General features: G+C 46.7%; 1 protein-coding gene across 1 annotated transcript in view; it reads right to left on the reverse strand.

The window, feature by feature from the left end:
- Positions 1-27,834, reverse strand: part of RNF213 (ring finger protein 213) — a 2,876,335-nt gene that overhangs the window by 2,563,981 nt on the left and 284,520 nt on the right. Inside the window, exon 6 of the mRNA XM_086931045.1 lies at positions 10,151-10,350. Within this exon, the coding sequence (XP_086787171.1) occupies positions 10,151-10,350 (200 nt within the window). The remainder of the gene's footprint in view (positions 1-10,150; positions 10,351-27,834) is intronic.

Genomic DNA, 27,834 nt, shown 5'->3' on the forward strand with positions numbered 1-27,834 from the left:
AGGCTTTAATGGCAAGCACTCTGAACAGAGATAGATGTTGTCTGTTTTGCAGATATGCTGCTATTGCAGCAAGATGTAGTCTAATAGACGTATAGGCTAAGTTACATCTTTGGAGATGCAGTAAATACCCTATGATGTGTTAAATAGACACATCAAGGGGATCAATATTGTTGTTGTGACAATATATCACAAATTGTTTCCACTTGGCTCTGTAACATACCCTAGTGGTTGGACGTCTAGCTTCTTCAATGACATTCATGCAGTCTGGAGGAAGGTTCAGATATCCAAATTCTAGGACTTCAGGAGGCAGATCGCAAGGTTGAGCTGAGCTGGGTCCGGGTGTCTGATCTCTCCACGGTTCTGTGTTAAGAGGTGTGGAGACAGGTGCAGTTTTTGGTGCGGTACTACAGACAGTTGTAGCAGTGTGGTGTACCACGGTTGTCTGGCCCACGTTGGAGCAACTAGGATGAGGGTCAGAGAATGCTGCTGTAGTTTGCGTACTACTAGTGGCATGAGTGGTAGAGGTGGAAAAGCGTACACAAATCTGTTTGATTAACCGCATCGCTGCTGCGGCGATGTTTGCGCTGTGCAGCATTTTTAAAATTACTGCGATACATGACGAGCTCAGGTCGTCATCCGCACACGTCACCCGTGGCTGATGACGAGCTGAGCTCGTAATCAGCATCGAAGGGGTTAATTCATCCATATCGCATTGCCTTTTGGCAGTGGGTGTGGATATCTGGCGGCGAAGCTTGGGCATTTAGCATTTTCGTGGGTGGCAAATAGGTCTATTTGAGGTTGTCCCTACATCTGAAAGAATGACTGAAGTACTTGCATATGAAGTTCTCACTCGTGTCTGTTGTGTTTGGCGACTTAACAGATCCGCTATAGTATTTTGTACTCCTGGAGCATCCTTGCCTAGGAGGAATAGGTTTTGAGGTATAGCCCACCTCCATATGTCCGGAGCTAGTTGAGAGAGTTGCAGGGAGTGTGTGCCTCCCTGCTTCTGTATGTAGTGCATTGCTGTCATGTTGTCTGTGGGGACTAACACAGCTTTGTTTGCTACTTGCTTCTGGAAAGCTTTTAGTGCTAGGAATATTGCTAGTAACTCCAGATGATTGATGTGGAGTAATTTTTGTTGCGGTGTCAACCTACCTTGCATGGTGTGTTGCAGTAAGTGGGCTCCCCAGCGGAGAGCGATGCGTCCGCAGTCAAGTTTATCTGAGAAACTGGTTCTAGGAACGGTTGTCCCTTGGAAAAGTTTTTGGTGTTCCACCACTGCAGAGAGTGAGGAGTCCGACCGTCTACCAACACTAGGTCTGTTAAGTGACCTTGAGCCTGTGTTGTGTTCTATCTAGGACCCCGATCAATATTGTGACCTCATGCCCCTATACGGCTATAATCAATAGATATCCCTATAATGGCATAAACGATCAGAGTCATATTTCAGTAACTCGTCTCTGCAGCTCATAACAGTACATGACACAGCAGAAGCCACTTCCTTAGATTCCTAGATAACACACGGAGTTCTTTCGACAGCTCAAACCCCCAGCAACCTGGGAAAGCCCCGCTTGCTTTGTTTTGATTAGTAATAGAACTCTTGCGGGCACTGTAAGAACGGCCAGTTCTTAGTGACATCTTTATTGACGTCTTATGTCCAAAAACTTACGTCAAACTCGGCACCTTTCAGGTATAAATAATACCGACGTTGACTTAAGCAAACACGGTGGTGGTGAATACTGGAGCAGAACAGCTGTCCCATGCAGAGAGCCCAGCAGATGCGAGAAGCCCACGGACGCTGCCCCTCCTCCTTGACGCGCTGAGAAAGACGCTGTCTTTTCTCCTGCCGAGAAAATCCAGCTCTGGCGTTTCCAGCCTACCCTTGCGGGTAACTGGAATATCGAGTCCTGAGAGGAGATACCAGACCTCCAACATTCTATTCCAGAGGTACGGTGCTGACTAAACCCTTAGAGAGAATTCTTGAAGCAAACCCTTGGCAAAACCAACTTAACTTAAATTGCTACTTACTTACTCCCTCCCACGTATTAGGCTTAGGTCAGGTACATTGGGGTAGGCGTAGTTAGAAGCACCAGTTGAGGACGTTAGCCAAATGTATATATGAATGTATATATTTTATTCATTTTAACCATCTTATGGCTAAGAAGCCATATCAATACTTTTACAGTATTAGTTTGTAATACTCCTTTCACTGTACGCACTTTTTATAATAACAAGTCTTGCAATGGTGGCAATTCATTTCTCTTGCATGAGAAGGAAGACTGTTCAATAAAATATACCTTTTATTGAAAACGCCCGTCTCTCTATTCTCTGTATAACTGGTGAAAGTAATTCTGCACAACTGACTGAGTGAAATAGCTGTCCATTGTTTCACACGACTCTAGAGATTGACTCTTATTCTGAGGAGAAAAGTTGTCATGTTATTGCGGTTGTTGGAAAACTGAATCCCTTCTTGTCTGAGCCAGGGAAGCTGATCACTTCCTATTCAGTCAAGAAAGTTTCCAGTGACTTATGAGCTAGCTGGTACAAACCCAATTAAGTCTAACAGTCAGTAGAGACCTAGAAGACCGCAGTCCTAAGTCTACACTGCTGTTTATGTTATTCCAATGCACAGGGCCTAAAGGGAAAATAGGAACTACACTACACCTGGTTCTATTGACGTGATAAGCACTCTTGTAGCGGACGCATTTGAAGTCTTGTATGTGGTACTATGAAGATGCAAGAGGCCATCATCCCTATGAGTAGTATGAACACTTGTGCTGGGAGGGAGTGTTGTAGCTGAAACTTTGTTAGAAGAGTTTGCATGCTGGCTATCCTTGCTGGGATAAGCTAGCGCTGTTGGGGTGCTTATTGTGGCACCGCAGTACTGTTGTACTTTGGATGGCTGTAGATGAGACTTGGTGTGGTTTATTGTGAACCTCAAGTTGTGGAGCACTTGGATGGTGGCATGAGTGTGTTCCGCGCATTGATTGTATGAGCTGGCTTTTATGAGCCAGTCGTCGAGGTACGGGAAGACATGGATGTGCTGTCTTCGTAGATGCGCTGCCACTACTGCTAAGCACTTGGTGAATACTCTTGGTGCAGTTGTGACTCTGAATGGGAGTACTTTGAATTGATAATGCTGCCCGTCTATTACAAATCTGAGATACTTCCTGTGAGCCTTGTGAATGGGAATGTGGAAGTATGCGTCCTTGAGATCTAGAGTAGCCAGGAAGTCGTTTTGCAGCAGGAGCGGAAGGACTTGTTGGAGTGTGACCATGTGAAAATGGTCTGACTGTATGTATATGTTTAGCGGTCTGATATCTAAAATAGGCCTTACAGAGCTGTCCTTCTTTGGAATCAGAAAATCTAGAGAGTAAACTCCCTTTTTTTGTTGGTGCAGAGGAACTGTTTCTATTGCACTTTTTTCTAGCAGAGATACTACTTCTTGCTTTAACAGTGATAGATGTTCTTGTGACATTGGATGCTGTTTGGGTGGTATGTTTGGGGGGTAGATGTTAGTTCTAGACAGTAACCTGACTAAATAATTTGTCGCACCCACATGCCTGATATGATGTTGATCCAGGCAGGCAGGATTTGTTGAGGTCTTCCCCCCACAGGAGTGGAATGTTGGGGGAGAAGGGGAGGAAAGTCAATGGGTAGGGGTAGAGGTAGAGCGGGAGTTGTTTTTGCCTCTGCCTTTTTTGTTGTTGTTGTTGTTACCCCTGAAACCCCCTTTCTGGCAGCCCTTAGTGAATGTGGATTGACCAGGGGTTTTGTAGGAAGTGGAGGGACTTTCTGAGGAGTAGCCTCTTGTGTTGCCTCTGTATGATGAGTGACGAAAGGAACGTCTGGGAGCTTGCTGCTGCAAGCCTCCCATAGATTTTGCTGTATTGGTGTCTTTTTTCATTTTCTCTAAAGACGAGTCAACATTTGGGCCACATAAATGTGTCTCATCAAATGGCTGATTAAGGATGGAGTTTTGTACCTCAGGTTTAAAACCTGAAAAACGTAGCCAGGCAGGTCTACGTAGTAGGGTGCTGGTATTGATTGCCCTTAAGGGGGTATCTGCAGCGTCTAGGGCACAACGAATGGAAGTATTAGTGATATTTTTACCTTCCTGTATAAGTTCATTAGCCCTGTTTTTGTATTTGTCTGGTAGATTCTCTTGTAGTGTCTAATGCACATAAACGTGCTAATTCCCAGACATTAGGTGAGGCCTCACCACCAGATTAAGAATCTAAGCTCCTTGACGCCTCCGGCAAGCGAACAGCGGCACAAGCAGCTAACATCTGGTGCATTGCCAACACCCAAGCGTTGCTGGCAAGATATGACAGGGCACATTACGATGAACTAGAGTCCATAATGCAGCACCTAATTGTGCTGGACCTTTAATATATACTGGATCTGCAGGGGCAGCTTTATATGTTTCCTCAATGAGAGAATTGAGGACCCTAGCCCGGACAGGATCCTTACAAACCTCTGTTGAGTGATTGATGACACCCTTAAGCATTGGCATAATGGCAGTAGACCTTTGTGTGTTATCAAAAGTGTCTAATAGGAAATCTTACTCCACGGCATCGGTGTGCAAGTCCACCCCATGATATTGTGCAGCCCTTTAGACTAGTAGATTAAACCCTAGAGTGTCCTCTGGTGGGGAAGGTCTGGAAGGGTATACATAATCTTGTGGGACGTAAGGCACATCAGGGGTGTTGTAATCATCCCAAGGATTAGGTGACTGAGGGGGACTAATGGTCCCTGCTGGGTCGTGTGCACCCCCACCTATGTCATCAGAATGTGTGTCTACATCATCATCTGGTTTATTAGATGGTGTAGGTGAATGATGTGGTGGAGGAGGTGTAGGAGGAGGAACAGTATGGGGAGGTGGTGGAGAAGGGACCCTTAAGGAAGAGGTTGCAATGTCTCTCTTCTTTGGAGAGGGAAGAGGTGCTGGCGCCTCCAGTGGTCTCTTCTTGAAGCTGAGAGTCAATTGTCCGGTTTTAGGATCCTTTACAAGAGTTTTCTGATTGGGATCCAGTGTAAAAAGTTCTTCGGAGTAGGGCAAATCCTTTGGCGTCGAAGTTTTCGGCTCTGTAGGTTTTTTCGGCACCGAGTCGGTAACTGGAGTCAGGTCTTTTGGCTTAGGAGTGTGCCCTTTTGAAATGTCTTTTACTAGAAGCAGTTTTTTCGGTTCCGGGTGTTTTTTCGGCACGTGTCAATCTGGTGCTTTGGCCGGTTTTTTACTCTGCTCTGAGTGCGGTTTCGGCATTGATGAGCCGCTGCCAGTCTTCGGCGCCGTGTGCTTAGGTGTCGGAGCAATGGTCGGCGTAGTAGAGGAAGATAGCTTCTTCTTCAGTGTCGTATAGGATTGGCACCGGGAATAGACTGGCTCGAGCCCCAGTCGCCTGAAGGCTTAGTGGGCTTCTTTGCCGGGCCCGAAAGGCGGGGCGTGGGAAGCAGTGTCTCGGTGTGCACCCGGGCCTTAAGGTGTGACCGAAGCCTTTTTGGAGGGTGTAGAGGAAGGGTTGGGGGTCGACGGTCTTACTTACCACCCGTTGAGCTGGAGTGATGTCCTCGACGTCGGAGTCTTCGGCATCTGAGGATCCGATACTCTCTTCGGCGTGCTGGTGTTCTGGCATGTAGACGCCCTCTTCGAAGATGTTGTCAGGGATCGAAGCTGGCGAGCGAGCCATAGATCTCCGGGCTCGTCGGTCCCGAATGGTTTTCTTGGAGCGGAATGAGGCACACGCCGAACAGTCTTTGGCCTCGTGCTCCGGTGAAAGGCAAAGGTTGCACACCTCATGTAGGTCGTTGTGGGGAAACTTCGACCCACATTGAGGACCCTTCTTGAATTGCGTCCTTTCCATAAGCCAGAAAGTAAGGCCTAGGTAGGCCCGAAGGCCTTCGTCGACGAACGGAATCGAAGACTTCGAAGTGGTAGAGAATTGCGTCAATGTAGCGCGATCGAAACAATACCTTCGAACTGGGTGAGGATTGCGCGCCGAAGGAAAATCGGTTCCAAACCGGAGCGCATGAAACACATCCGAGCCCGATGGCGGAAAACAACAATCTGGGGATGGAGCCGATGCCCATGCGCAATGTGGTCCTAAGGAGGAGTCACCTATCTCATGACTTCCAAAGAACTTTTTGGGACAACAGCAAACTGCAAACATCTGGGCCCAACACTAAGTGGCGATCTATGCACAGTGTGCAATCTGCAGCTCATATGCCTCGAACAGTAATTTATCAGAGCAGAGGATGCCCTAGAAAATGGAATAATGGATGGGGAGCCTGAGTGGAGTAAATGAAACAATAATGCCACACCTAAATGACAGTTGAAATGGGCCGGGTAGTGTGATTAAGAGAATTTGGAACGGTATTGAAATGCGTCGCTGCTGTTGTGCTGTAACCTGTCGGCATGATTAACCCACCTTTTATCGGTTTAAGTGCTGTACTTTTGTCTCAACGTTATCATATATCTATTGGTGATGTTATGCTGTTTAATAAAAATATGTTTTTTTTTTAAAAACGTAACGCGAACACTTTACCAAACTCAGCCAGGACAGCCAACATTATTGGGACTGAATAAATCGGCTGGCATAGGTAGAGTAAAACATCATCCACGTATAGGGAATCCACATGAGCATTGTCCCTTACCTGTAACCCCATCCCCTGTAGCATCTGGCAAAGCGTGAAATCCAAGGGCACCATTGACCAGGCGAATGGCAGGGGCGATAAAGGGCAGCCCTGCCAAGTCCCTTAGTGCAGTGAAACCGGTCTTAACACGGTTCCTCCCACTCACAATCCTGCAACGAGGACCCCATTTAACAGCTGTACACACTTAATGTAAGTCTCACCTAAGCCCATCTTCAGTAAGACCCTCCACAGGAAGTCCCATGACACAGAATCGAACACTTGTTCAATATTAGAACTAGTAATTTAGGAAAATTACTAGTTATTGTTTCATATTGCACAAATACTGCCCCGGAAGAGCCAGTAGGTATTAGGCTTGTTATAGTGCGTCTGAAGGTGGAATCATCTTGTGCTCAGAGGGTGGGCATTCACTGCTTCAGGATGCAGTCAAATGTGATGTAGTCCAAAGACCTTGTGGAACAGGTGCATATTCAGGTGATATTCAGAAAGTCTGTTTTATGGGTGTGGTATTAGGGAAGTGAAATTGAAGGGGAGGGGCATCACCTGTGTAGCTTTTATGCCACAAGATGTTTGAAAATCTCTGGATGGATTGAGAGTTTGTTTTGTTCTTAACTGCTGATTAGCTGAAATTACGTTTTATGACTTGAGATAGGACAGGTAAGAGTGTGCTCGATCATGGAGTGCTAGTGTCTACTGATTTCCCTCCACTACTGGGCATGCATAACCAAGGATAGACTCCTCAAGTTGCATAGAGTATTATTCAATGTATGAATCCACATTGGTCTTTGTGGAACAACCGTGGAAGGTGTTCCATCAATTGGGTTGCCAATACTTTGCTAAGAATTTTCACATCAAATTTAATCATCAACAGGGAGTGGTAGGACAACACCAATCTAACATTTTTGTCTGGTTTATGATCAGGACTATATGTGCCTCCCTGTTAGAGAGAAGCAGGGAACAGTTCTTTCCCATATGCCCCATATTAGACCTCCAGCAAACGGTCAGCCATCCCACCCGTCCTGTGTTGGTAAATTTTAGCTGGCAGGCCGTCACCCCAAGGTGTTTTATCAGTCATCAGTGCCCTTACTGCTATCATTATTTCTTCCTTGTTATGGGGGCGTCCATGTTATTGCTCTCTTTCCCTAACAAAGAAGCCATCTGAAGGTCAGCAAGATAGGCCTACCCCGCTTGCAGCATGCAGTTCGGCTGAACCACGTAAATCATTTGCAAGAGTGCTGCATAGGCCTCTGTAATGTTGTTTTTTTGAAGTTGTATTTATCAATTTTAAAAACAGAGAACGTACAGTGCACAGATGCTCTAGAAGGGGTGCTAGCAGGTAAAAGTGCCTACAAGGGATTTGTTATATGAAGCATTTGAATTAACTGATATGAATTAGTCTAGACAGGCTGTCCTGATTTGCCTGTCACAAAATGTTTGCATCACAAAAGAGCTTAACGAATATTTCCACATGTATTAATCTTATACAGACATAGAATATTATAGAGACACAGGTGTATATATTCAAAAGAGTTATATTGTGGCAAAACAGATTTCTTTCTGGAGGGTACAAAGTCATTACATTACACAATGGAACCGGAAGTTTTAACTATATACAAATCAATTTTCGGAACCGAGGACTTCAAAGTTGATGCGCGACGATGAGGGATCGCAATGGAAAACAATACCGTAGAAAGGGTGAAGGATTGCACATCGAAAGTAGGATCGGTAACGATACCGAGCTGGAGCGCAACTAACAAATCCGAGCCCAATGGAGGAAAAGAACAATCTGAAGATGGAGCCCATGCCCATGCGCACTAATGTCCAAAGGAGGAGTTGCCTGTCTCCAAAGACATTTCCAGGACAGCAACAGAGTTCAAACATCCAGGCCCAACACCAGATGGCAAGCTATGATCTGCAGCTCATATGCCTCAAACGGATGTTTATGGATATGTAGAGCACTGGTGGACGCTCTGGGGAGGCACGTCCAGGCCCTCGCTGACATATGAAAATAGTATTGGTCTTAAAAAATTATATGTTGCTGGTGGTGGACATTTGTAAGTTATGGTAATCTGAATTACCTCCCTTTTACTACCATTTATTTTACCACTCTGTGACCAGGCTTGTGCCAGAACGCCACTGTATACAGAACACAGGGATCTGGTATAAATCACTCCCAACTCATATAAGACGCTACTTTTGCTGCCAGACTGATTTAGGTAGCAGGAGATCAATAACCAAGTGCTTGAATAACTTACTTTGGCCCTAATTTGTCCCTGCAGTGTACTTACCTCACCACATTAAGATTCTTCTTTGGTGAAAGAATCCAGTTGCGGCCTGGACATCTTACTTGATGACAAATCAACTTCCAATGTAATTTTTCAGATAAGTTCCGGTAGTGAAAGGTTGGGATCAACATCTAAATTACGCTGCAGAGCCTCAAAGCCATTGGCAGTGAAAGGTCTGTGCACTTCAGAGGTTGATAAGAGTTTATGTCTTGCTATTTGCATTTCATGTGTTTCTCAACAGCAGTATCTTGAACACCAGAGACAAATCATGGTTATCATGAATGCCATCTCACAGGCATTATGAGACCAAGACAATTGGTAGAACAGTAGGTTTTTGCTTATCGGGAATATTCTAAAATATATATCGTTTTCTCCCCTTTGTAAAGGTATTCAAATTTGAAGAGATTCTTTGCTGTCTGGCAGCAAGCACTATTATTGTCATCAAAGCCTACTTGAGCTGGCTTAATAAATACATCAGTTATTAAATTCAAACCACAACAATCTCTTTTAAAATGTTTTAGTGCAAAAACATCTGCATGCCTAAAACTTAAGTGGTGTGATCGCACTGAAAATAAAAAACTGCAGGTCCTATTCTAGTCCATTCATGAAAATGGCTGTTGACTGCTCAAATGCAGGTGTGATTTGCCCTTACCAATTATTAGAGTTATTCTCCTATGCACTGTAGCGGACAGGTTATAATACAAGCTTTCATCAAAAAGAATGGTTCTGCATCTCCTCGGTTATGTCGGTGATTTGTCCGTCTCACCTGGCTATTAAGTGTTCTTTCCTGGTGCCCCATGTGAAAACAACGTTGTTTTGAGGCCATTTTCAGCAATATGGTATGAAAAACTCAGGAGGCTGAATAAAATTAATCTGAAGGGTGCACTGTGGGTGCTTTGATCAAACGATGATCACGCATAGTCAAAATGAGTCATTTCAGACACTCCTGTAAACAAATGTTTATTTAAAACAAGTCTCTTAAAACTAGATGTTGAAATGAGAACTTCGGTAATCTACAAATGAGGCATGCAGAACAATATTGACATTTTGAATAATGCTATTCCCTACTACTGACATCATATAAAAAGCATCAACTACTCTATACAGCAGATGCTTCTGTTTCCATGAACAGCAATAGCTTGATGCTCCTACACACCTTACAGGATATAACTCCCCTATTGTTGTCAAAGAAGATTTGCACACACATGGCTTACCTCCATTACTTAAATACTTTTCATGTATGACCAGGCAGCGATTTACAATAGTTCCTTCAGGCACATCCATTTTGTATATAAATTCATACTCAAACTTCCCACCACGTAGAATGCAATATTTGTAGGGGATGTATTTGGTCACATTTGTTTTCGAGACAGTGAGCATTCCTTCAAAAAGCATTCCATGTTCACCAAGATTTCTGTTGAACAGAAACAAAGAGTGAAGATAAACTCTCGAACCCAAAAACAATGCCACATACCAGGTTTAATAATTTCACTATTGAATAAGACAATTTAAAAAATAATAAAACTAAAACCCTTTCCTAACTATTCTTTTAGATTTTGTAACCAGTAGAACATCTCGTCATACGTGCAGAATCTACATAAACACTTCAAAAACATATTTATCATATGGAAAAAGCAATACATAAATAAAATTATGCTCCTAAAAGGATACGTTTTCTTTATCAAATAAGCAGTACATTTGGCCAAAATGTTTTATTTTCTTTTAACTTTTCTTTAAACCTAAAACCAACAGGTAAACTGTACCTCCAAATAGACTAACAAGATCTAAGCGCTAAAATAAAAGGGATTGCCCTGATCCCAGGCAATGTAGACTTTGCCCCAGTTGCCAACTAAGAGTTGGTTGCAAAGGAAAGAAATGACTTGTCACACTTTTCACACTGTATGTTAGAAAAGTTTATTGTTTCAGTTAATTTAAACCATAACCATACATTTTATAAAAATCAGGTGCTACAGATGAAACTCTTAGTGTTTATCTACATTCTGTTTCCCTGAATCCTAAAACTTTGTGTCTAGTGCAAATATTTTCTTTTTAAAAATTAGACATTTAAATATACGCAATAGAAGTTTAAAATTGATCAAAAGCATTTGTTGTTCCATGTAAAATGTGCCTCCCGATGTTCTAGTGCTATTCTGTGTTCTGTTCTGGAGAGCCCTCTAGCGCAGTCAGCCGTCCTCTTGCCCTTTTCTAGGCAGGGTACCAGGTTATATTTCAGAGCATGTATATGAGCCAGAAGGAACTTTATTAATAGGCAGTTCAAACGAGTGTCAGTTGGATTTAGGGTTGCCATTATGGCCGATCTGCACATTCTCATGCCACGGTCGTTTATGGCTTTTTATTAGGAAGATACCTCGTGCATGGGCTAAATTCGGGCAAATTCAGACAAGATGTAGGAAGTCATCCTTGCTGCTCCCACATAGTCTGCAGACTTTGTGTCCATCATGGACCCAGGTTGGCTGGTCCATGGTAGATGGAAATTTTCCTAGGCGTAGCGCCATTAGCTATTGTTTTCTGAGGACCAGAAAAGTAATTGTTAGATATGGAGCTGGAGTGAGTGTTTTAGATTTGGATATAACCATCCAGGCGTGTTTTCTTGAGCTGAAGGTGGTTTTGTCAGCTAGAAGTGAGTGGAATTTTGCTGACTTATTTATGGCTTGCTTAAAGGCCGGGTAGGGCAGATTAGTTTCCCAAAGGTTTCTTTGACAGGTGTCTGTTAAGGTTTTGTTTAGGAATTGATTATATGGGGACTTTGCGTCAGTTTTTAATTTCGGCCCACAAGGCCTTGTGCAATTCTGAACCTGCTGTATTCTGTTTCAAACTATACCAATGCTTGATAGTTGCATACTTCCTTCCCAGTGTTTCATTTAGTACTCCAAAATCCAATCTGGTCTGCGCTGGTGAAGAACCCTGGTTGATTTGGAAGGTTGATTTGTAGATGGCCGTCTGTACTTTGTTCAGCAGGTCCGCGTCTTTCCCATGGAGGGCTATGATGCCCTATGACAGCGTCAGGCGCACCTTAGCTTTTATTGTTGCCAGTAGGGATTTGTATGTTGGTCCCTTGAGCTTTTTTGGTAGAGACCTAAAGACAAACGATAGGGCGTTTGCTCTCTGAACAATGTAGACTTTTTGCTGCTGGTGATTGTGTCGATTGTCAAAGTAAAAGCCCAAGTACTTATAATTAGGCATTGTATGAATGGAGGAGATGTAAGGCTACTGCAGAAGCTTGATGAAGAATTTAAATTGCCACGCAAACTTTTTGCAAACTGGGCATTGGATTTAGGCATGACCTCAGAGGCAAATTCTAACAAGAGCACTTCATTTGTTGCTTTGCTTGATCAAACACATAAGAGGCAAATTAATAGACATCGGAATTTTTAGGTATTATTGTTTTTAAAACGGCTCTTTATTGAATATTTGTGTACAGCACAAATTCACTAACAGCAGTAAAGTAGCAGTCATCGGGCACAGGGTATCGCCAGACACAAGCGGACAGGACCGCTCTCTAACCATGAGAGCAGGAAAGACCAGGGGTGAGTCTTGACAGTCTGCAAAAAGAAAAAAGCCAGGCACAGAAAACAGGGAAAACGGCACTCCTCCCAAGGCAAAGAAAACAAAAGAAGCGAAAGCGAAGTCTAAGCCCCAAACAAACGAAGGACCCCGTGGTAGACTTTCTTAACCAAGCAGAAACAACCAGACATCAAGGGATAACTAGCAAAAGCACAGACACTAAGCAAGCCGCCTGCCTGAATCAGCCTAAAAGCTACACCAAATTTAACTTCCTAAAAAACGCTGCATCAGTGCTTTTTACAAGCAATTAAACACTCACTGGACTACCAACCCCTTTAATTTCTGTCCCCCCAACTGACCTGGGACCGCCTCTCCTGTCACCAACCTCCAACCACCGGGCAACTCCTACACCGGCTCAACCGTCAATTTCCACTTCTAACCTCGGACAAGGGGAAACAGTAAACTGGCAGAGTCATCAAAACTAAAAAGGAAGGTAAAACCTAACCCAGGCTTCGACAAGACCGCCAAGGAGAACGCAAAGGGAGCATTCCCTGCACACAAGCAAGCAGCAGAGTGCACGGTATCCCCTAGTTAAACACGGCCCCAGAGGGTAGCTCAACCACCACCAGTGCATGGAACTTCACCAGCACCCCGAATCTTAGCTCTCAACAGGGAAGCACAATAACTTTACTCATAGCACCTGCCTTGATCCAAGAGGAGATAGAAGTGAAAGATAGCGAGCCACTCTCATACCTAAAAACACAGAAATGGGATGATATACTTGCAGTTTACAGACAGATCCCAGACAAAGCGACACAGACACCTTAACAACTGAATTCTGAACACAACCCAGAGGGCACGAAAAGCAAAGCAAGCGCTGAACAACAACCTCCCTCAAATACGGCCTGGGCAACCCTTTTGAACATGGTCCAGCTCACTGTGGAAGCCCTGCAGTTTCAGTCCAATAAGAAGGGCACTCAACTTTCAACACTTAACATTCCGCCAGTCTATGTGGCAGGGATCGACGGAAAAGTAGGAGGACATCAGAAAAAGACAATGCCAAAATACAATAGAATAGAATCAAATTGGCCTGGACTATGTCCTGTCAACCAAAGGTGTGATTTGCACCAAAGCAGATTCCGAATGATGCACTCAGAACCCTCACACAGTATAACTGCCCATGTGATAAACTGTACATAAGATAGATGATAGAAAAGATAAGGATTCATATGTGTCAACATCACAGTAGAACCCACTGCAGGGTCACTACTGCTCTCCTGGTCGAACACTACATTGAACAAGGGCATTCTGAAAATGATCTGAGGTGGCAAATCATCAGTGACCTCAATTCCCAGCAGTAGGGGATGGGAGGTATTAACACAGAGTATCTACTCAACAGGGTATTAAAATTTGACATAATGAGAACTAGTTTGAACCAACAGTAGAACTTGTCTCTTTTGATATAGACTTTGGCATGGACTAGGACTCTAGAAGGAAACAATGACACACTGATTGTCTCAATGCTGGGGCTGCCAAATTTTTCTGAATTTAAACCTCAAATTAATTAAATACGCTTTGTCACCAGCAGGACTAACCAGGTAATCCGGCTCTGATTATATTGGAAATTGGTCACTCTGGGGATGGTCGCCTTTATGTACTGTTTTTAAAGCAGTACACAGTCAGGGTCCTAAACCACTACAAAACAAGTTCCAATGGTATGAGCCCACACGGGCCCTCCGCTCCTCATCCACTAACTTTGTCAGAATACCTAGGATCAGGAAAGCAACCCAGGGTAGCAGAGCCTTTAGCATAGCAGCGGCCCACCTCTGGAATAGCCTTCCAATCGCGATGAGGAAAACCAGAGAACTGTTGCCTTTCCGCAAAAAGGTCAAGACCTGGCTCTTCCCTAAAGTATAATTAACCCAGGAGCAACAGTACCATTCCTCCATCCTTGCCCCTATGCTGATCACTTCTTAGTTGCACCTCTTCTAAAAGCACCAGGATGCCCGTAGGGTTGCAGCGCGCTCTACAAATGATATAAATAAAAATAAATAAATAAATATTTGTGGAACTTCGATCCGCCTTTTAGTACCTAGGCCGACCCTCTGGTGGGTTGTGCAGGAGTTGGGCATAACCAACTATTTACGAGATATTGTGAGGCTGCACAATAAAACTATGTGCAGGTCAGGTGTTGCCAGGCTGGCGAGTTTACAGAGTTGTTCTCTGTAAGCAGAGGGGTAAGGCAGTGGTGTGTACTTGCTCCCATGTTATTCTCACTCTATAATAATGATCTTATTAATTTCTTAGAACAGAACTACAACAATGCCCCTAAGTTGGCAAATATGAGGATTCAGCCATCATGTTTGCCAAGGACACTCTCCTCATCTCCAAGTTTTCCATGGGCCTCCAAAATGTCTTCAATCGCTTTGAGAACTTCGATAAAGAGCAGGACTGGAAATAAATGTGGGTAAGACGAAGTATATGATACTGAATACAGGGCACTTGGCTAGGGCTAGCCCGACATTAGCATGAACTCCCCTTGAGAGAGTGCACATTTTTACATATCTGGGCTTCACATTAACCGAACACCTAGGGTCGGCAGCCATGCATTATGCAAGTCGTAGGAGGTATAATCAAGCTGACACACAGCTCATAGTTTCGACCTGCACAGCCAAAATATCAACATCAAGCATTGGGGCAGTTTCCTAAGGAGCAGAACTATGATGTCATTTGGATGCATCTGTATTAGAATTAGTGGAAAATCGATTACGCGTCTACTTGTAGGTCTTCCTATTAGTACTCTCCTACTCCCCCACCTTAGACTTTTTCGGGTTAAGAGCTCTATCAGATAAAACAGGTCCACGCCAGATCCTTTATTGGGGAGGATCTGGGCTACCCCAGAGCTCCACCCATACCGTGAAGGCCTGGAAGGATTACTTACTTAGCCTTATGGGCTCCTGTAATATATATTGGCTCAAGTATATGAAAACCATCTTGGGATAGATTGGGCTGACAACATTCTGGAGTGCCACATGAGAGGCAAGTATGATATCCAAGTCTAACATTAAACTAGTCTACTGGCAGAACACAGATTCCTTAATACACTCCCATGCCTTAACTGATTCTACGTAAAGTGCTTTGATAACATGTAACGGAACTGGTGCTATGTAAAGCGCTTTGATAACCTAATCGGTTCAAGTTCCTGAAATGTGTAACGTAACTGGTTCTATGTAAACTGCTGTGATAACATGTAACGGAACTGGTGCTATGTAAAGCGCTCTGATAACCTAATCGGTTCAAGTTCGCGCTATAGAAAACTCTAAAAATAAAATAAAATAAAAAAAATGCAAGTCGAGGCTTTTTGACTCATGTCTTTCTCACAGTCAAAGATTCCTTTATCAGAGAAGACTTCCTGGATGAAATGGAGCCTTCCCAAGCTAGGGGCTTGTACTTGCTTTTTCGCTATGGAACTTGCCTCTCTACTCTTTCACCACAAAATGGAATAAAGCCCCCAGGGCAGAAGACTGCTGTTGGCCGGCTTCTGAAGCACTTAAAAAGAGCTTAGAACACGTAATCTTTTTTTTGCCCAGCCTACATGATTAGCAGGCGTTGCCAAATACTTCCACTTTGTCAGAACTTGAGCATAAGAGGGTCTTCAGTTCCCCTAAGGATGTTAAAAACAGACTCCAGCAAACGACTGCTTTATGCGCTTATCCGATATTTGATGGCCATTCGGAGAGTTAGGGCAAATATATGGGACTCCCCTTTGAAGCAAACTAGAACTACTGTCCTGAAATGCGAGACATAATGAATATATTAAGTATAATTATTCCTAGGCCCATTTTAGGCGATTTAGAATTTGATTGACTTTTTCCATCTTTCTCCTAGAGTTCCCCAATTTTATTGGCCAAATGCAATCCTATTTTTTAAGTTTTAATGGCAATCGTTGCACCTACGTCTGTTTGTTCAAAGGCTGTTTTAATTATGAGTTTTAGTACCACGCTTATATTCGTTTTTATATTACAATGTATTTTATCTGAAATCTATTGTTTACTACGTACTTTTATGGGTGTTGAGCCGAAAAAAAGGTCTTTGAACCTAACTATAAACACAAGAACACGGATGCTCCAAATGTTGGAGGTGCCAAATTTTACAGAATATAAACGGCAAAATAATTAAACACGTTTTGTCACCAGCAATGTCCTTCTAATATGGCCTTTAAGGGTAGCCTTGTTCTGAACCTGCAGATGAAATTTAGTTAGCTTTTGACCAATGCTCACTGTCCCTGCATCCCAAGACCTTCTCACATTCTTCCCACAAGAAGAGCTAAACATCTACTCTTTAGTGTTTATCTTCAGTATCGATTTTTTTTCATCTTTATGATTTTACACAGAACAGACAGCAACACATTGCCAGAAGATAGACCGAATGAATACATAAAGTGCATTTGTGTACCCCTTCCATCCACAAGACTTTGCACACTGCCAGGCAATATAAGAGTTTCTGTCTGGTCATATTCCAGCCCTAGGGCCCAAACGTTGTCCTGTCAGTCCTTTACTTCGGTCTGGCAATTACAGTCGCCGTTTAACAGAAAAACATTTAGACATCCAAGATGGGGTAGGAGTATGGGGGGAGAGGGTCGGTTCCGGGAGTGGGGGATGGGGGGGATGAGGGAATCTCCCTAGCCATGTCAAAAAGAAGGGACATAAGGAGAGAGAAAGAAAGCAGGGAGTGAAGCTTATATGCAGGGGATAAAGTCTCCCACTGGACGCACCGCATTCGGTGACATCTACCCATCCACGGCAGGGGCCTGCGCCTGACCAGCTTGATGCGCTTGTAAGAACCTTCGCAGTGTCTCCCATACATCCAGGAGGCGTGCTTGCGTGGGCATCAAATCCCAAAACTCGGAGAGCAAGGTATGGCAAAACGCGGCGTCCCTGAGCCAGTCATCTCTACGCGGCTTGCGTCTACGCTCCCAGCACATCACCACACGCCTTTTCGCTAGCAGCAGCAGCATTGCAACGAGTCTTCTGATGCCTTTAGGTAAGTCTTTGACGTAGCCTAGCAAAGCAATCAGAGGGATACGCGCTATCCTGTAATCCAGCATTTCATCTAAGACATCAAACACACTGCCCCAGAAGCTTGCCATCTCCAGGCACTCCAATGGGAGATGCATGAATGAAGCCTCCGGTGTCCCGCAAAGCACACAGCAAACCTCCGCCCTCAGCCCCGCATTGCGCAGGGCAACCATACCGGAGGCCTGTATATTGTGTGGAGGGACTTAAAATGAATTAGCCGAAGCCTTTAATTGGGCGACATGTCCTTGGACTTTGTGCAGCAGAATTCCAGACCCCCTCCCCTAAACGAGCTCACAAGCTCTCCTTCCAAGCGACTGGACTGGGGTCATATGCACATGGTGATCTCTTTGCATACCAGTGTACAGGCGGGTTATAAGCTTGCGGGGTGAGGTATTTGACAAAAATGCTCCCAGGACCTGGAATGTTGGCGGGGTAACCGGGAATGAGGCGAACCTTGCCCTCATGGCCGCACGCAACTGATAATAGGTCATCCTGTCTAAAAGTCCTGTGTGTTTCTCACCCAAAGCAGTGTCCAAGCTGATAAATACCCCACTGGAAACGCCCGCCCCAACGTGTGCACCTGCAGCTCGCGCAACCGCTGGCCAGCTCCAGTCTCTGCCAGAAAGGGCAGCTCCGGGTGTCCCGGCAACGGTACCGAAGCCGCAAACAAGGAGACCTGATCCGCCCGCCGCAGGAGCATTCGCCAGACCCACACAGTTCTGCCAACTCTATCGTTACCCGCCCACGGCCGTCGGGCGGCTCTGCGAGCGGAGCATCACTGAATTTAACGGGGTCGGACCCGCTAAATCACTTTCAGAGGCCGTATGCCCCATAAACGGCGGCGGAAAAATCCAGTGAAACGCAAATTGGGCTAGAGCACAGGAGTGATACCATTTCATACCTGGAGCCCCCAGGCCTCCTTCCTCGAACAGAAGCGTGAGCGTTTCCCAGGTCACCCTTGGCTGCCCACGCCAGGGAGAACCGATTGGAGCTGAGTCGCCTCTTGAACTCCACCGTGAGCGGTAATAGGAGATTAACACAACTGTAGAGGAATTTAGGCAGTAAGACCCGCTGGAGGAAGTGCCCTCCAGCGGGGCAGCCGACTTTACAGCCACTCCACAAATATGCTGCAGTTACAACGCCACAGCTCCTCATGGTCCCTGCTGATCCAGATTCCCAGATATTTCACTGGGGAATCCGCCCATGTTAACGGGAACTCTGATTGTAATGCAGTAGTCGCAGCTGTAAGCGGGAAAATCATAGATTTTTCCCAGTTTATAGTAATGCCCGAGCAGCCATCAAATCGGATGATCTCCCGTATAAGGGGGTCTGGATTATCTGCAAGGTGTTGGACATCAAGAGTAACGTCCGCATACACAGATTCAAGGACCACCCGGGCATAAAATCAAGACCTCTCCGCGCATGGGACTGACGCAACCAGGCGACTCCATCGCAATAGCAAAGAGGAGATGTGACAAGGGGCAGCCCTGTAGGGTGCCCCGGGCCACCCGAACCAGGGGAGGGAGACAACACCATTAATCTGCGACTCGGCCGAGGGGGAGGTGTAGAGCAATTCAATCTTTTTTAGGAACGTAGGACTAATATCAATGCCAGCGAGCAGCAAAAATAAATAGGGCCAAACCAGCTTGTCAAACACCTTGGTTGCGTCGAGAAACAAAGCGTCCGCAGGGAGACCAGGATCAACCCCCTGCATCACAGCGAAAAGGGTGGGGAGGCTATGAGCCACATTGGTTCGGCCAGAGTATTGTGGGCAGCAGCGGGAGCAGGCGCAGGGCAAGAAGCTTAGTGAGGATGTTATTGTCGATATAATCGTGGATATAGGCCGGTAAGAGTCGCACAGCAGCAGGTCCTTATCCGGTTTGAGTGTGGTCACTATGAGCGCCTCGTGAAGTGGGGGAGTACGCCCTGTTCTAATGAGTCCTCGTACATGTTGAGGAGATGAGGCGCGAGCTGCGGTGCAAACTCCTTGTAGAAGGCGGAGGGGAGCTTGTCTGAACCCAGAATTTATTCATTTATTTATTTTATTTTTAAAATTTATAAAGCGCAGCGTATACCCGTGGGTGTCTTGGCGCTATGACTTAGCTAGCGGTCTCAGATTAAGCATGTGTCTTAATTTAGGAAGAGTTGGCCTGAACAGATTATTGGTCGAATAACCAAGTTTTTATCAATTTTCTGAATTGGAGAAGGGAGGGAGCCAATTTTATTTTGTTTGGAAGCGTGTTCCAAAGTCTGGCTGCAGAGTTGGTGAAACATCTGTCGCCCCATTTGACCGTACTGGTGCGTGGCACTACCAGTAGATGTCTCTGTTCTGATCGTAGGGATCTTTTCGGTTGTTAGTGGAGGAGTTTCTGTTTGAGAAATGCTGGTCCAAGACCTTTCAGAGCTTTAAATGTGAGGCACAAGGTCTTGAATTTAATACGATTTTTCACCGTTAACCAGTGGTAGTTCCTTATCGCATGTTTGGTGGATTGAAACTTGGGAATGCCAGCTAGTAGCCTTGCTGCAGCGTTTTGAATTAGCTGCAGTTTGGTCACCACCCGTGTCTGAGCATTTACGAACAGTCCGTTACAATAATCAAGTGATGAGAGCACTAAGGAACTCACCACTGTTTTTCTGGTACTCTCAGGAAGGTAGGGCAGTATTTTCCTGATGATCTTAAGTTTATAAAAAGCGGACGACGCAACCTGATTGGCATGGCTGGAAAAATTGAGATTGTCGTCGAACAAGATTCCTAAATTCCTAACCTTTTGCACGGGTTCTGGAGGGGCTCCGAGTGGTATCGGCCACCAGGAGGTAGACCACTGTGGTGAAAGTTTTCCAAAAATCATTACCTCAGTCTTGTCTGAGTTGAGGCGTAAACAGTTCTCAGACATCCATTCCTTGATGGCCATCATGCCTTCTTGGAATCTGACTGCTACCTCCTCACCGTCTTTCTTGATTGCGATCACCAATTGGGTGTCGTCGGCGTATGAGGTAAGGCTCATCCGGTAGTTCTTAATTACCCTCGCTAAGTCCGACACATAGATGTTAAAGAGTGTCGGACTTAGGGATGAGCCTTGCGGAACGCCACATGGGAGGGCGAGCTCAGTAGATTGAAATGCGCCCAGGGTCACTGCTTGCGTTCTGTTGGACAGAACTTTATCTCCGGGCATAGCCCGAATGCCACAGATCACCTTCTCTACGGAGAATGGTTTATCTAAGTACCGGCGATGAGCTTCACTGAGCCAGACCAGCTCCATTGAGTCAAAAAGAGAGTGGATCCGGGGTGACCCCGGGCTGGCGGGAAGCGTATATGGAAGAGTAAAATGCCATCATCTCAGCCGGCACCGCTTCCTGCCGAACCACAAGTTCGTCCTTGCCCAGCCGCAGCTCACGGATGTATTGTTTTGCCCACTGGTTTCTGAGTAATCCTGCCAGCGACCTGTCAGCTCTGTCTCCCTCACCATATTGTCGGGGCGTGCCTCCTTCCCCAAGTAGTGTGTCTCCCTGCCTCCTCAAATTCTACCATTTTGGACTCGAGCTACGCGTGAATTGGGAGTCGATTGGAGTCAAAGTATTCCTGCTCGAGCATCCGTATCCCACCATCGAGTCACCTCAGATCCCCCCTTAAAGAGCACAGGACGCCAGCCTGTTTGGCGATGCATTTGCCCCTAATTACAGTTTTAAATGCTTCTCAGAGTGTGGATGGGGAGTCAACCGAGCTGACATTAAACTATAAACATTCAGTTATGGGGGCTGCAATGTCCTCCCGAAACACCTGATCTCGGAGAGCTCCAGCCGGGGGTTTCCAGCAGAAGGACCTGCTCAGCACATCAGGTAGTGCAAGTTCCAGCAGGACTGGGGCGTGATCCGAAAGGGTACGGGCGAGGTGAGCACAGCATCTGACCCAGGTGTCCACATAGTGTGAGATAAGCCAATAACCTGTTCTGGACCACGTAGGGCCTACAGTGGAGACAGGTTCCTTCACGACTATTCAGAAGGAGCTGGCGCCAAACATCAAGCACACCATAATCCTCCATCAACACCTGAAGCTGCACCGCTGCCAGAGGGTGGGGCCGGCACAAACCCCCAGACCTTTCACTCTCAGGATCAAGCATCACATTGAAATCCCCTCCCCATAGCTCTGCGCCAGGGCCAGAGACTCCGCAAGGCGCCACACTTCGCTGAAGAACAAGGGATCATCGTCCTTAGGCCCATATATCGAAACCAGTCTGACTGGGCGTTCGCATAGGACTCCGGCTACCATCACAAAATGGCAGGGTCGGATTGGGATCACAATTCGGCCCGGGCACTGACGAAAAAAGTGGCCCACATTCAAGAGGCGTGGCCCATATTTAAGGGGGGTGGCCCACATTCAAGGGGCGTGCCCTTTCATGAAACACCATTTGCACAGACAAGGAATGAAAGTGGGAGGATACTGTTCTTGCACACGACACAGGGCCAAGGTGCCAATGGCCTACATGCTGAGCAACTAAAAAAAATAGCAAGGCCCCTTTTTGTCACAAAATTATTCTAGCCCTCCAGCACAGTAGCACCTGAAAAGCAGCAAAGCCCCTGCTATTACTAACCTACTCAGCCCTCCCAAGACCTTCAGCTCAGGAGCACATGAACAGAGGTAATTAGTAAATTAATCAACCCTCCAGGCCTTGGAAAAATGTCCTGGCAGGGGAGCACAAAACACAGCTTTCTGGGTCATCCAAGGTAGCCAGGTAGCCAGGAAAGAGGCTGAGGTGAAGCTAGTGCATGGGAAGTGCCTTCCCTGTGTGTTCTGGCAGTTTGAGTATTTACCATTTACTGTAGTATTACCCTTGTGTGAGAAGTTGGCCTGATATGCAGTGCTCACTATTCAAGTGATCACTATGTATCAGTTCAAACGACCCTTATTGATGATTGGTTGTAAGTCAACCTTATAGACCAGCTATCCTAGTAGCATGGACAAGAGCAGTCTTCAGGCTAAACTCTAGAGGGCGTGTTAAGCCAGCTGTTATACCATCACATATACCCCTTGATCACCAAGTGAAAGGACACCACACAAGTTGTTATGAAAATAAAAGGATATTTATTTAGAACACAACAGCCCTGGACTCTTTATGAGGACAGGGCGCTAAGCACAATACAAAGCTCTTAAAGAAATACTGAAAGTTGCACAATTTACACAAATGCCCGAGGGGCACGGAAAATCATATACTACAAAAGTGGAATGCGAAATTACTAGCAGGCAAGTACTACTCTTATAGACTTTAGAAACGCTGGACCTACAATGCTGAACCCTTAGATTAGAAGCAGGAGGCCTAGGGACGTCGTGTGCAGAGTGGGAACTCTCACGCGTAATGCGGGACAAAGTCTATGGATCCTAGTAAATGCAAAAGTTAGTGTTCTCGGGCGAACCCGACTAGGTAGGTCAAAAACGAAAGTGGATCTAGACACTTAGAGAGTTGGTCTACTGGAGCACCGTGGTACTCGGTTTACCTAGCCCAGGGGCTGCGGCTGCATAGGGTTCAAGTGTCGTCGGGAATCCTCGTTGACGAACCAGGAGCCTGAAGTGGAAGTTGCTGGCAGGCGACCAGTGAAGATGTTCCGGGCTGATCCAAGGACTGGATCAGCTGAAGAAGAGTACCTGTAAGCAGAGGGGACCAAGTTCTGAATCACTAGCCAGTGATTAAGTGGGCACCAGGATGGCACCGGACGAGGTCACTCAGCCAGGCGAAGAGGTGACACTGGATTCTGCTGCTGCACGGACCAGGGGCGCTGATGTCGACCAGGCTGGAGGTCTCCGAGCTGTCCCACGTCGGATGTCTGCTGCTGGCGATGCTGGATCCGGTGAAGGAGGCAACAAGTCTTGGCTACGGCAAGCCCACGTGGCGACACAAAATGGCGTCTTGAGTGGACCAGGAGGGTCCGAGGAGGGTCCCCTTCAGGAGGAGACTAGGGCCAGTCTAGAGGAGCTAGACCAGCGGTGAAAACAACGTAGGTCGTCGTCTGGAGGGTCACTAGCCAACGGGCAAGTGACCGGACAACGGAGCAGCAACCCAGGAGCAAAAGGGCCCCACGCAGATCTGGTGGATGCCGGGGGGCTGGTCTTTGGAGCTCGTGCTGCTTGGGGTTGGGGCTTCTCTTACCCCAGTGCACCCACTCGAGGGTCCCTCGGTGGTCGTGCTGGTTCAGTGTCGTGCTGGTTCTTATGATCGCCGGGTCCTCTGGTCTCGTCGCACCTACAGTTCTCATCTGTGCTGTAGAGGCAGGTTGAGGTCAGAGAGGGCAGGGAGTCCGGGTCTCGTCGAGCTGGGCAGTCTGGTTCTGGAGGAAGGACGTTTCAGCAAACCGCAAGATACTTAGTTGGTGCCTGCTGCTGCAGGGTGACTACTCCTTAGTCAAAAGGGAGTAATCTTGAGAAGAAGTCTTGAGTTCCTTTCGTAGAAAGTAGTTTCAGGATTCAAAGATGATCTAATTTGGAAGGGTCCCCGCTCCTACCTTTATTCGAAAGAAAGAGGCTGGTACGCGACTAGGTCCTGCCCATGGGTGGGACCAGGAAGGGGGGTGGTTACACCCCCCTCCCCTGTCCGGACTTTCCCCAGCTCAGGGGCTGGTGTGCCCCTGGAACTTGTTCAAGCCGGCATATGCACAGTGAGCACCGGGGTGCCACTTGCAGTCACCTTCCTATTCAGCCCTGCCTACCTAGGATACACAAAACCCTGTCTGGGATGGTGCTAGCACCGCCCCTGACAGGAAACCCTTTGTCCAAGCTCTCCTCGGTGGAAGGACTCCCAGCAGCAGGAGGTCAGACTTGTGTCTGTGGTGGCAGCATCCATTTTGTGATGCTGAGGCTTGAGTTAACTTTAACCGGGGTTCACAGTTACATACATGTCGTGTCCCTCTAGAAGGGTGGAATGCTATCCCCGTCGCCAGAATTGGCGAGGGGTTAGGATTCCAATTCGTATGACACCATACTCAACATGTTTTGATAAAGCGATACCAGAGTTGGCAAATAACCGCGAGGATTATAAGGCACTTAAGAGTATATGGTATGCGTTATCATGGAACAGCTATTAGGACTTGGTTCCGCAAGCTGCAAACAGGCTCAGCTCATGCCAGAGCACCATCTCACACAATTCCAAGCACTCTGCCTTCAGGATTGTTAAGGCCTGCCATAGGAGTGACTGATAGGAATATATGCGTCCATTTTAGGGTTAGATATAGGTATACTATATCTAAAGCAAAGGGTGATTACACCACCTTGCCCCAGCTGACGTGCAGCCAGTTGTGTCAGATTTGGATGGCCAGCCAGGGGTGGCATAATACATGTTGCAGCCCCTGGTAGGCCCTGGGTACCTAAGGTACACTGTACAGGGACTGATAAGGTGACTCAGTATCCAATTAGATATGTACCTAAGGTACATGGAATCCATTTTACAGAGTGAGCAGTGGGCCTGGGGCCCTGAATAGCAGGGTCCCAGGTCAACAAAGTCGCAAAACCAGCAAAACACCAGGCAAAAAGTTAGGGGCAGCCATAGTCAGGTATCCACCCCCCTACACCTTGTACCTGTGTTTGGTACCCTTTTGTACCTTGCACAAGTCACTTTTTTCTTGTAACGCACTGTTTGCTACCTCTCACTTTCGTTTGCTTTAGATACTTGCACAAGTGCCACAATTGCCTACGTAACGTTTGTTCTTGTGCTGGAGTGTCTGCCATTAATTGCAGTATTATACCTCTTCTTGTATTTTGTACGCTTTTGTAACCTGCACACATATCTCTTTTTCCTCCTGTAATGTATCATTTGGTCCTATTGTATTTTGGTTGCTCACTATTGTCACTTTTGATTCATGTAACTTAACGTTTGCTTTTGTAATTTGTCCACTTATAATTTTCTCCTCATGTATTATTACTGTTCCTAATGTGAAGCGCTCTGACACCTTCGGGTAAAGTCTGCGCTATATAAAATCGCATAAATAAATAAATAAAACAAAAAAATTCCAAACATCACCAGGCGCCCACAGAAACACCCATTCTTCCTCGCCCACTATGCTCTGAATCTGAAGGGCTGTGGGAGAGGTGCTAAGACTAACACCGTTTCTGGGCTGCATGGGCGCCAGGGGGCCGAGGTGCAAATGGTTTGAAGGCCTGAGAAACACCTGGCCCCCAGGGAGGCAAATTATTGCAAACAATCACCCCTCCCCAGCCCGGCCTCAGCTTGATTGCTTGGCAGGGCAGGGGTGAAGGAGAGGCCACAGCTGACAATCGCTGTCCGCACAGCGAGGCAGCTTTTATTTTCTCAGTCTCTGTCTCCGTGCACTCTGTGGGCCGTTTTTTTTTCTCCCCTTTCCTAGTCCACTCTCTGTGGACTGGGACAGGGGAGAAAAAAAAACAGCCCACAGAGGGCACTGAGGCACCGGCCCTTCGGCCCATTCCCGAATGCCCGCCTTGCCAATCCGCCCCTGCATAATGGCCCATGGGGTCAGATATAACAGTGCGTGTGTGCCACGGCAAGCCCCTCCTATGGAGAATGACAGTGCCTCTGGCATAATTAGAGTAGCCACCTATGAATTTTTTAGTCTTAAATCGGTTTTATTAGGTATACTCGAAAACAGTGGATAGAGACAAAGAGGCGCCTACAACCCAACGGGCCGGCTCAGTAATACGATTCTGTGCAATCAGATCAATGCATCACGGTGGGTCACCAGATATTTAACACAGCAAGCCGCCTACAACCAAATCGGGCCGGCCGAGTCTTAAAACAGAGGAAAGAGGGAAAAAGGGGGAGAGGAGAGTGTGTGCTCAGGGCACTGTGCCTCAGTTTCAATGGACGCTAGTAGTTAAATGGGCACCAGTCACAATGCAACCCCTCAACGTCCGCCGCCCCCAATCTCCATGCCTTGAGCTGTGTGTCAAAGAACAGGACGGGCTCAGGACCGCTAGTCCCAATGCCCCAAGGCCGCTCTGCTTGCCCCACCAAGGGCCTCCGAATCATGAGTCGTCTAGGTGTCCCTCTAATGCAGATTGACTGCCTCGTTGTCGGACAAGTAGAACACAAGAAATTATAAAGAAGAAAAACACTCCACCCCCTCCCACCACCACCTAACCCAACACCCCCCGACCGCTCCCCTCCCCAGTTCCAGGTCCGTTCCTCCCCAGCAGAGGGTAGTCACTCTCACAACTCATCAGCCGTCAGTCTGGGACAGACGCAGTAGGCGCAAGAACCTAGGACACGTGACTTCTCTAAATTCCGTGGCTAATAGGGATCGGAATGGCTGCCACAGGTCTGCATAGTTGGCCCCCTCACCCGCTTTGATCAGTGACAATTTTTCCATGCCAAGAACCGTCCACAGGCGATAAAGCCACCCCTGGAACGTGGGAATATGTGTGGTGAGCCATAGCGACATGATGTTCAGTAACGCGGACCCAATAGCGATGGTGATCAGTCTGCCCCTGCGTGACCATAGCGGGTATGTTATGGGATTTGGCAGGCCCAGCAGGACATAAGAGGGGAATCGTGGGATTTCAGTATCAAAATGGGAATCGGCTTCATCCAGGACGGATTTACAATAACCCTGGAGGTGGACATAGTCCCAGAGGAAATGGACCAAGGACCCCCTTTGCCCGCAGCCGCGCCAGCATGACGCCTCTCGACTGCGATCCATTTTGTGCAGTCTTTCTGGGGTATAGTACCAGTAGGATACAATTTTAGTGAGAGTGTCAGTCAAACCCATGTGATAAGCGGAGTGGCGTGCGGGATAGTAGATACTATCCCAGTCTTTAGAGCTGAGCGTGCATCCCAGTTCCCGCTCCCAACGGGCCCTACCTGAATTGTACACCCGGGAGTATCGGTCTAGTAGCATGCGATAAAGGTCAGAAATGAGGCGCTTATCCGCAGTCCTTGTGATCAGCCAATACTCATAGGGCTGCAGTCGTCTATCAGCCTCAGCTTGCACCTGGCTATTTAGCGCCCAGTGTCGAGCCTGCAAGTACCGGAGGCGTTCCGTTTCCGGCAGGCCATAATCTTGCTTAAAGGTTTCGAAGGGGATGATCCCATCGCTGTTGTACATGTGGAACAAGGTTCTACATCCCGCCGGTCGCCAATTCCCGTAGGCTGCAACATCCTGTCCAGGGGTGAAATCGGGATTCTCCAGTAAGGGAGTGAGCGGGGATGGGAAGGTGGTCAGTTCACGTTTCAGATTGGTGCTATCCCACACCTCCAGAGGTACCCTCGTAATATAAGACGCGTAAAGGTTAGGAGGTCTATGTTGCCTGCGGAGAAAGGGAACTTCCTGTAGCGGAC

This window comes from Lissotriton vulgaris, chromosome 7 (genome assembly GCF_964263255.1).
Source record: "Lissotriton vulgaris chromosome 7, aLisVul1.2, whole genome shotgun sequence".
Lineage (NCBI taxonomy): Eukaryota > Metazoa > Chordata > Amphibia > Caudata > Salamandridae > Lissotriton > Lissotriton vulgaris.